Source organism: Hordeum vulgare, chromosome 7H (assembly GCF_904849725.1).
Source record: "Hordeum vulgare subsp. vulgare chromosome 7H, MorexV3_pseudomolecules_assembly, whole genome shotgun sequence".
In the NCBI taxonomy this organism is placed as follows: domain Eukaryota; kingdom Viridiplantae; phylum Streptophyta; class Magnoliopsida; order Poales; family Poaceae; genus Hordeum; species Hordeum vulgare.
This window is the reverse complement of record NC_058524.1, coordinates 516512724-516523076: the sequence shown is the minus strand read 5'-3', so window position 1 is coordinate 516523076 and position 10353 is coordinate 516512724. Positions and strand designations below refer to the sequence as shown.

The 10353-nt window shown below is 51.2% G+C and overlaps 1 protein-coding gene across 1 annotated transcript; it reads left to right on the top strand.

The window, feature by feature from the left end:
• Window positions 1-5592: 5592 nt before the first annotated feature.
• Window positions 5593-9120, top strand: LOC123411547 (LRR receptor-like serine/threonine-protein kinase HSL2). Its single transcript, XM_045104513.1, has 2 exons — window positions 5593-8311; window positions 8399-9120. Exons 1-2 carry the CDS (start codon window positions 5674-5676, stop codon window positions 8863-8865), a joined length of 3105 nt encoding a protein of 1034 aa, XP_044960448.1. The 5' UTR covers window positions 5593-5673; the 3' UTR covers window positions 8866-9120.
• Window positions 9121-10353: the final 1233 nt, after the last annotated feature.

Sequence of the window (10353 nt, the reverse complement as noted above, 5' to 3'; positions counted from 1 at the left end):
TTCTCCTTCACTCCAAATTTTTACCACAAGACCACAGTGTTGCCCTTCATCTGCAGCAGAGAGCCCCGGTTCAACATTAGGGATGGACAAAGACCCCAATTAACCCCTGGTTAACCCTGACAGAGAATGCCTCTCACTGCTCCTTTGACCACAACCTCCCTCCTCGGCTCCAAGGCATCCAAGGGGAATCTCCACATCCCCGATACACTAGTGGCAAGGTCGAACGCGCCAACATGTCATGGCATGACAAAACTGCGCTTTGGATGCGCTACAGTGCGCACCCGCACTATGGGAGGCTAGCCCCGACCAGCTTTGGCCCCCCTCCGTCTGTCCCCCGAGACCCCCTCGACGGCACAGACCCCGCGTCACATCGTGCCCCTCCTTTATCCCCTTCTCCCCCCTATGACGCGTGCCCCGACCGGCCGAATCGGTCAGATGGCGCCTACCACCGCGACTTGCCAGGAGCTAGCTCCCGCTCCTCCTCGTCCTTTTCCCAACCCCACACATCGTCCATGAAGACCGCAGACGCACCCCCAAGTCACATCTCCTTCCATGGCCATCGCCACAGTCTCGCCGGCGCACGAGCTTTCGGTGAACCATGCCCCCATTATAAAACGCCACCCAGGCCTCCCTTTCCCTCCATTCGACCTAGTGCTACACATAATCGCACTCCTAAACCACCCACTCCTCGCAGGAGGCTCCCGAGCTCGAGATCGATCTCCGTATCCGCCGCATCGGGATTCTGGCACTCCCCGGTTATAGGGCCGCTCTGGATCTCCTTTCTTCTTCATTGGAACCGCGATAGCTTCCTGATGCTTCTCCCCCTCTCCCCTGGTCTTTTGCTGCAGGATTCGGCCTCACCGACCACCCTCCTGAAGCGCCTCCGCCACGGGACCTCGCCACCGGCGACTCGCTGCACCTCAGCACCTACCCCACCACCCATCGAGCGGAGGGATGACACTCGTTCCATTTTATTCATCACCAGGACCAGCCATGCCTCCTGTCGCCGCTGGTGAGCTCGCCCTCTCTCATGTCGAGAGGTTGAAGACGACCCCGGCAGGGGCCCACCTGTCATCCTGCTCTCTCTCTCCCTCTTTCACTGACCGCTGGGGCCCAGCGGTCAGGTTTGAACGCGCGAGCCACGCGTGCGTCGTGTCGGCTAAAGGCGTAAAGTGTCGTGGCGCCTTCGACGTGGCCGCTTGGCGTGGGCCGATTCCCCTCTGGGCCGGCTTTGTCGAACCGGTTGGGCCCAGGGGGAATAGTGGCCTTTCTTTTTATTTCTTTTCTAGAGTCTTTAAAAAATTCCTTAGGTTCAAATATTTGTCCAAATTCAAATATTCCTCCATCACAAATCTTGTAATATTATGTAGTATTTTAGGGTGCCACTTTTGAAATTTTTACAATAGGTTGCATGGACTATTTTATTTTAAAATTCTATTTTAGGCATTTTAACACTGCGTTAAAATAGTTTCTATAACTTTTTACAGTCCAAAAACAAGACCCAATAATTTTTACAGAACCTATACGCATCCTAGTATTTTATAAAAATGGCGTGACATTACTCTGAGTAGATTATTTTCTTTTTTTTGGTTGAGTGCTTATTTTTGCCCGTTTATATTGCGATGGTAGATTGCATTGCTGATGAGGGACTTGGACTAGAAGACTTTGAAGACCCCAGAGACTTTGTTGAGCAAGGCAAGAAGACCCTTGACCAAGTCTAAGAGAATACTTTCATGCATGTCATATTTAGCATTTTATTTCGATGCATAAGGCCATGTTGAATCGGGAACTACCTTGGTGAGGTGTTCCCGATAGTTCCTCGGTGACACTTGCACTTGGGCATAACCCTGCCTACCTATGAGGGTTGTGCGGGTGGGGTGTAGTTAGGTTGCTAGTAGTGCTACGCATGGGATTGGGTACATGCATGGAGACGGTAAAAGAAGATGATTTCAAATGTTTTACGAAAACCCTGTCGGGTGCCACTAATACCCGAGGGTGATGTGTTGAGCTAGGTAACTACTTGATTAGGGAGTGGTATATTGAGGCCAGTTGTGTGAGGGATTTCTAAAAAACGGATTAGATTTAAGATTTGACGACCGTCCCAACCTTACATGTGCAACCACAATACCCCTTATGGGACAGGGCTTTGCTGATTACTATGGTCGATGCTAGTAGAGAGCCCGCATTACTAGTGGCGGGAGTGACGTGTTCACTCTCGAGACGGGGTTGTGCCAAGAAAGGCCGACCATGGGCTGTTTTCACAGACACCGGGCACAGCGTTGCGTGCCCTCGTGGATGATACGTGTGATGTACATCACGAGGGATTGTCACCAACGAGTGATCTCTTTGCTAGTATCATCGTGGGAAAGGCGATGTTTGGGTACTTACCTCGGGTATGAGAAATGTCGCGAGTCATGTCCTGACACGGAAGTTGCCCAAGTCTTATGGGTAAAGTGTGCAACCTCTGTAGAGTGTAAACCTATTCGAATAGTCGTGTCCACGGTCAAGGAAAGTTGGGTGGTGCTGCTTAAACTATGTCCATGAGTTTTCACATAAACCAAGTGTGTGTGGGGGGGGGGGGGATGGTGGTAGCACGAATGATGATCTAAGTCAGATGACTTGGCATGATGGGTAAACATGGGTCGTTAAGCCCTCAGTTGATATTGAAATATGTAACCCGTTCGCGTGGTTATCACTTACCTTATGATGCATACCGCACAAGAAGTTGATCATGTTATTGCACTAGGAAAAACCTTGCTTTCCGCAAATTGCCTATTGGTATCATATCATGTTTCATTATTGCCTTGTTCCACATCATGGGTTGCTTGCGAGTACCTTCAAAGTACTCATTCGCTTGCCACTGGTTATTTAATTGGCCAGGCATGGAAGAGCAGGAATTTGGAGAAGAGTTCGTCAGTGACGAACATGCAAACTAGGACGCTTCCCAGTCAGAATGCCTGTAGGTTAAGGCAGAGGGCATGGGTTCATGCTTTCATTCAAGATGTCCGCTGTTAGTTGTGTTTGGTGTGTCGGCCTTCGAGGCCCTATCTATGTAAGACTTGACCTTAATGGTCCTTATTTGTATCATACGGTATGTATGGATGTAAGAATCTTGTTATTCAGCTTGTGTGTTCAAGTGAACATTGATCTCTAGGATCACTGTACACGTGCATTCGGTGATCACAACTTACAAGTCGGGGTCCCCAAACATGATCATAGATCATATTGGTGTTTATGTTTCTACACGTGTAATTGGCTTTTCCTCGGGATCTCATATTCAAGAACTAATGTAATTATAATACATAAATATAAAATTATTTGCGAACACGGAAATAACGTAGTAATATTTTATTATTGTCTTTAGGCATATTTTCAATAGTCTTCCACTTGCATTAGAGTCCAGAATCTAGTTATATCAGTTTCCCAACACCAATGGCATTTTGGTGTTGCTCATGCTTTATTTGTGGTATAGACTTCATCAATAAATCTCATATTTTCAGATCCATCTTTATATTGCATATCTTTGTGTCTCAATGCTCCATGAAAATTCATAAATTATGTGGAATCTACTTTTTGTATATGGCTGAACTCCTTGGAGGGCCTTGGCTTCTTGGCCTGAACTATGGCACGCTATTTTTATTTCTTAATAGTGCTCCATTGACTCTAGCACACTTGAAAACATACCAAGCTCGGTGACGATCTTCTTTAGTTGAAACACCATTCATTCTTGCTTCCAAAGTGTCAATATACTTAGCCTCCGCTATAAAACTGACCACCTTTTTCTGCTCGGAACAATTCGAACTTACTGTGTCACCATTCTGTATAATCAGAAAACCTTGATTGAAACTGAACATCGTCTGGATCGAAGGTGAAGATGGCACGAGCGGTTCCTGAGGCCTCGCGCATCCATTGCCGCGCGTCGCCACGGGCCTGCCACCCTACGACCGACGCATGACCATCAACACCAAACATAAGACTACTCACAATGGGGAGCAACATACAGTAGTAACATACATATGTTACTAGTCTAAGTTACTACCTCCAGAGTGGATAGTAACATAGGGGTACTAACATTGAGCCTTTCATTTATTAGCCTATAGAGTCATTTTGCCTTGGCATCCGCTATGTTACTCCTAGTATGAGTAACATGCTAAGTTACTCCTAGTATGAGTAACATGCTAAGTTACTCGGTTTCTCTCTCTTCTCATTAATTAGTTGCCACATCATATTTCTTGCTTAGGTGGCATTTATGTTACTATCTATGTTACTCTCATTATGGGTAGTCTAAGGGGTGTAGCTGCCGCTAGGAGCCGTTGTTGGGGTCCCCGCAGCCATCTCGGAGCTATTGCCACAACACAGGGGGAGTAAAGACACCGCCGTCTCATGGGAGGGTGCCGGAGCCAGTCGAAGTGCCCCGCCGCAACCATTCCGGAAGTCGGCGCTCGTTTCCTCGCCGATCGCTCTTCTTGTGGTGATGAGGTGGGGAGGGCGGCGACGACATGATCTAGGGGGTCCTCCGTAGCCGCCAAGGAGGAAGACGAGGGGATGAGGGGGTTGGTGGCTGTTTTTTCTCGCGAGAGATTGCTACACCTCATGACTTCCCTATACTAACTTGGCAAAACAAGTTTCTTTGATAATCTACTCCCTCCGCCCTGATTTGTTAGTCTCTCTTTTGTTTTGGGTCAAACTTTGGTCTTTGACTTAACTATCAAAATATAATTTATATACCACAAAAATAGTATCATTGAAAACCTTTTTCAAATATGAATTCAACAATATAATTTTATGTGACATACAATTTCTATTTATTAGTCAAATCTACGGTCAAAGCATGACACCAAATTCGAAGGGGACAACAAAGCGAGACCAATGTACGAAAGTCCTATTCTAAGTCGGAGCTCAAATGCTTCATGATAAACAGTAAAATTAGAAGAAAAAAATACATTTAAAAAAATGCTGATTTTTTTGAGATAAGCTTTGATAAATATTTCATATGCATGCAAAATTTAAGTATGAAATGACATTCGTGAAATGCATGGTGAAAAGAATCAGCACTTCAAAATGTTTTTAAAACTAGCATTTTTGAAACATCAATTTTTTTGTCAGGCCTTACACGAATGTCATTTCGTGCTCAAAATTTACATGCATACAAAACGTTTGTCAAAGATTATAAAAAAATCAGATTATTTACTATTTGTTTCGATTTTACTGTTTATCGGGGATCATTTGAGCTCCGGCTGATATACTCCATGTAGGTTCTATGCACCCTGTGGATACACCGGCGACTAACCAAACTATTGTCGAACAATCCATCACGCCAGTCGTCGTCTCAGATACAAACAAAAAGACAAACGTAATAACCAGATTAATATTAATAGTGCCATAGCAACATCCAGCATCTCGTTTATCACTAGACAGATCGACAGACAGAACCAAAGCCGATGTGAGCGTTCAGTAAGTGGCCACTAATCAATCATTCCATCCCCACCACACCGAGGCGCATGCCCCCACGGCCGACGACCGACGACTCGTTGACTCGCGCCGCCCCGCCTTGCCTTTTCACACGTATATGAGCGCATCACTCACTCCCACCACCTCAGCTCACCGGTGTCCCCGTCCGTCATCACCTCACCTCACAGTCACCGGCCGCCCAAGCAACTTCCGACTAAAATAATGCAGACCACCTATCCCCTCCCGCTTCTGCTCCTCGCCGTCCTCCTCCTGGCCGGCGAGTCGAGCTCGCAGCCCGCCTCCGGCGACCAGGGCGCCCTCCTCGCCATCAAGAAAAACTGGGGAAACCCCGCGCAGCTCGCCTCCTGGGACCCCGCCGCGCACGCCGACCACTGCAACTGGACCGGCATCGCCTGCGAGGGCGCCGGCGCCGGACCGCGCGTGGTCACGGGGCTATCCTTGCCGAAGCTGAAAATTAGCGGCGACGTGCCGCCGTCCGTGTGCGACCTGGCGAACCTGGCCCTCCTCGACCTCTCCTACAACAACCTCACCGGCGCCTTCCCCGGCGCCACGCTCTACCGCTGCGCCCGGCTCCGGTTCCTCGACCTCTGCAACAACGGGTTCGACGGGGTCCTCCCGGATGACATCGGCCTGCTGTCGCCGGTGATGGAGCGCCTCAACCTCTCCAGCAACCACTTCTCCGGCGCCGTGCCGGCGGCGGTAGCGGGGCTACCGCTGCTCAAGTCGCTGATTCTTGACAACAACCAGTTCACCGGGGCGTACCCGGCGGCCGAGATAAGCAAGCTCGCCGGCCTTGAGGAGCTGACGCTTGCCTCCAACCCTTTCGCGCCGGCGCCTGCGCCGCACGAGTTCGCCAACCTAACCAGTCTGACCTACCTCTGGATGTCCGAAATGAACATGACCGGCGAGATCCCAAAGGCTTACTCGAGCCTAGCGAAGCTTCAAACGCTCGCTATGACGGGGAACAAACTCACCGGCGAGATCCCGGCGTGGGTCTGGCAGCATCCAAAGCTCGAGAAGTTGTACCTGTTCACCAACGGACTCACCGGCGAGCTTCCGCGCAATATCACGGCTTTGAATTTGATGGAGCTTGATGTATCGACGAACAAGCTCACCGGAGAAATACCGGAAGACATTGGTAACCTCAAGAACCTGATCATATTGTTCATGTACACCAACCAGCTCACCGGCACCATTCCGGCAAGCATGGCGACGCTCCCCAAACTCAGGGACATCCGGCTATTTGAAAACAAGCTCTCCGGCGAGCTCCCGCAGGAGCTCGGGAAGCACTCGCCGCTCGGCAACCTCGAGGTCTGCAACAATAACCTCTCTGGCCGGCTCCCGGAGTCACTCTGCGCCAACGGGAGTCTCTACGACATCGTCGTCTTCAACAACAGCTTCTCCGGCGAGCTCCCGAAGAACCTCGGCGACTGCGTCCGGCTGAACAACATCATGCTCTACAACAACCGCTTCTCCGGCGAGTTCCCGGCCAAGATATGGTCATTTCCGAAGTTGACCACTCTGATGATACATAACAACGGTTTCACCGGGGCTCTGCCGGCCGAGCTATCCGAGAACATCTCGCGGATTGAGATGGGGAATAACAGATTCTCTGGCTCTTTCCCAACGTCGGCAACCGCGCTGAGCGTGTTCAAGGGGGAGAACAACCAGCTCTACGGCGAGCTACCGGACAACATGAGCAAGTTTGCCAACCTTACTGAACTGTCGATGTCAGGCAACCAGCTGACTGGTTCCATACCAGCATCAGTCAACTTGTTGCAGAAGCTTAATTCTCTCAACTTGAGCCACAACCGGATGTCCGGCATCATTCCACCTTCCAGTATCGGGTTGCTTCCATCGCTGACGATCCTTGATTTGTCCGGCAACGAAATCACCGGTGTCATACCGCCGGACTTCAGCAACCTGAAACTAAACGAGCTCAACATGTCGTCAAACCAGCTCACCGGCGTGGTGCCGCTCTCGCTGCAGAGCGCGGCATACGAAACCAGCTTCCTCGCCAACCACGGGCTCTGTGCTAGGAAGGACTCGGGAGTAGACCTCCCCAAATGCGGCAGTGCCCGTGACGAGCTCTCGAGGGGCTTGATCATCCTCTTCTCCATGCTCGCCGGCATTGTTCTCGTCGGCAGCGTGGGCATCGCATGCCTGCTCTTCCGGCGGCGGAAGGAGCAGCAAGAGGTGACCGACTGGAAGATGACGCAGTTCACCAATCTGCGCTTCACCGAGTCTGATGTGCTCAACAACATCCGCGAGGAGAATGTAATCGGCAGCGGCGGGTCCGGGAAGGTGTACCGCATCCACCTGCCTGCCCGTGCCGCCGCCGGCGGCGGCGACGAGGAGCACGGCGGCGGTAGCAGGATGGTGGCCGTGAAGAAGATCTGGAACGGAAGGAAGCTGGACGCGAAGCTCGACAAGGAGTTCGAGTCGGAGGTGAAGGTGCTGGGCAACATCCGGCACAACAACATCGTGAAGCTGCTCTGCTGCATCTCCAGCCAGGACGTGAAGCTGCTCGTCTACGAGTACATGGAGAACGGCAGCCTCGATCGGTGGCTGCACCACCTCGAGCGCGAGGGCGCGCCGGCGCCGCTGGACTGGCCGACGAGGCTGGCCATCGCCATCGACTCGGCCAAGGGGCTCAGCTACATGCACCACGACTCCGCCCAGTCGATCGTGCACCGGGATGTCAAGTCCAGCAACATCTTGCTTGACCCGGAGTTCCACGCCAAGATCGCTGACTTTGGGCTCGCACGGATGCTTGTCAAGTCCGGCGAGCTGGAGTCCGTGTCGGCCATCGGCGGCACGTTTGGGTACATGGCCCCAGGTGAGAAGCTCAAATTCATTAAGTTGCCATGTCAACTTGTGAAAATTCATTATTGATTGTAGTGCTAATCGGGGTGAACTTGTGCAGAGTATGCTTCCAGGCTGAGGGTGAACGAGAAGGTTGACGTCTACAGCTTTGGTGTGGTTCTGCTGGAGCTGGTCACCGGCAAGGTGGCGAACGACGGCGGTGCTGATTTGTGCCTGGCAGAGTGGGCGTGGCGGCGGTACCAAAAAGGCCCTCCGTTCAGCGACGTGGTCGACGAGCACATCCGTGACCCGGCCAACATGCAGGACATCCTGGCCGTGTTCACCCTCGCCGTGATCTGCACGGGGGAGAACCCTCCGGCGCGGCCGACCATGAAGGAGGTCCTGCAGCACCTCCTCCGGTACGACAGGATGTCTGCTCAAGCAGAGGCGTGCCAGCTGGACTACGTCGACGGCGGCGCGCCGCTGCTCGAGGCGAAGAAAGGCAGCCGGAGGAGGGACGTGTCGGATTCTGGCAGGTGGGACGACGACGACGAGGACAGCGGCAACTTCGTGGTGCACGCGGTCTAGCTAGCATAGGCGTACGCCCGCCCGCCCACGAGAGCAGTTCATGTGTACAGTAGCACTGAAGAGTGCACAGTAAGCTAGAGCTCGTCCATGTCAATCCATGGAGACGCGGAGCTCTTAGCACTAGCGCTGTAAATATGCATCTTGAGTGTAGCAATAAGTGTGGAGAAGGCGTCAAGGTGAACGAAGAATGTTACCAACCCTGTATCATACGCCGATCTACGGGAAGAGCCGAGCGCAAGTATCTGAAGTTCTGAACTGAGCGCCGGTGCATGTATCTCGTTTGGCTGCAAGCCTGTAGTGTCACGTGAATCCAGCAGTTTAAAGCGTGGGGCGATCACACCGATAGACGATGGCAGCCAACTTCTCCATACCGGAGCAGTGCTAACCCGGTAGATACAAAATTCAGAGTTGCATCTGAGATGTCTGAAATTTTGGACAACTTTTGGGATCTAGCTTCAGGGAACGAGAGAGTGTGAGATTGCCATGCGTGACACGGCAATCAAAACTGTGCTTGTGATGATCCGCTATGATTGTGACATGGAATTGCGCCTTGTTTTGAAGTGGCGATGGTTTGGCCGGCACAGCACTGGGTGTTTGTTTTAACGGACTTATTGGTTTAATGACTTAAAAAAGTCCTTGTAAGTTTCATCTAAACCAAACACAATGATCTTATTGAGACTTATTGTGGTGATTTGGAAACTATTAAAAAAGACTCTCAGGAAAAAGCTTATTGGGACTTATCGCGGCCCGCACCTACCCTGCGTCGCTCCTCTGGCTCGTTCCCCGCGTCGCTCCAATCGCCGCCGCCCCACGTCGCTCCAATCGCCGCCACCCCGCGTCGCCCCGCCGCCTGTCTACTGCCCCGTCACCCCGCCGCCTGTCTACTGCCCCGTCGCCCCGCCGCGTGTCTACTGCCCCGCCTCTGCCTCGCCTCGGCCCGCCGGTGTACTGCCGCATGTGAACAAGTGTTTTTTTTATTAGGGATACCTGTAAACAAACAGATAGGAACTCGGAACTTATAAGTTGGGACTTAAAAAGTCCTATGATTTATGAAACAAACCGGACCTAACAAATCTGGTGGCCCTCAGGAACGGAAGAAACTGAATGGAGAAATTAATGTGCGCGAGGTGGATGACGCAACGGCGACTGCTGGAGATCTCGACGGAGTCAGTCAAACTGCTTTGGATCTAGCCTCTTACTGAATTGTCTGTTTCGGTAGCAATCAAGCCCGTTGTCAAAACTGTGCCCGTAACATTTCTGCAGAGGTCTGGAATCAAACTAGCGCGGTAAAATATCTTCTCTACACATCGGCATCGATATAATTGAGCTAAAGTGATAGGACAATAGGAAAAAGTCTAATTTAAACCTTGAACTTGTAAAGGTTCGGTAAAATGAATCCCAAGTCAAAATCCCCATCGATTGTACCCAAAAGTATGGAATCTCGGTCTAAATCGAACTCTGACATCGTGTCAATTAGGATTCGCCTAA

Coding starts and splice junctions, on each gene's coding strand:
- LOC123411547 (XM_045104513.1), top strand. CDS start 5,674: ATGCAGACCACCTATCCCCTCCCGCTTCTGCTCCTCGCCGTCCTCCTC. Junction 8,312..8,398: donor GTTTGGGTACATGGCCCCAG/GTGAGAAGCTCA, acceptor GAACTTGTGCAG/AGTATGCTTCCAGGCTGAGG.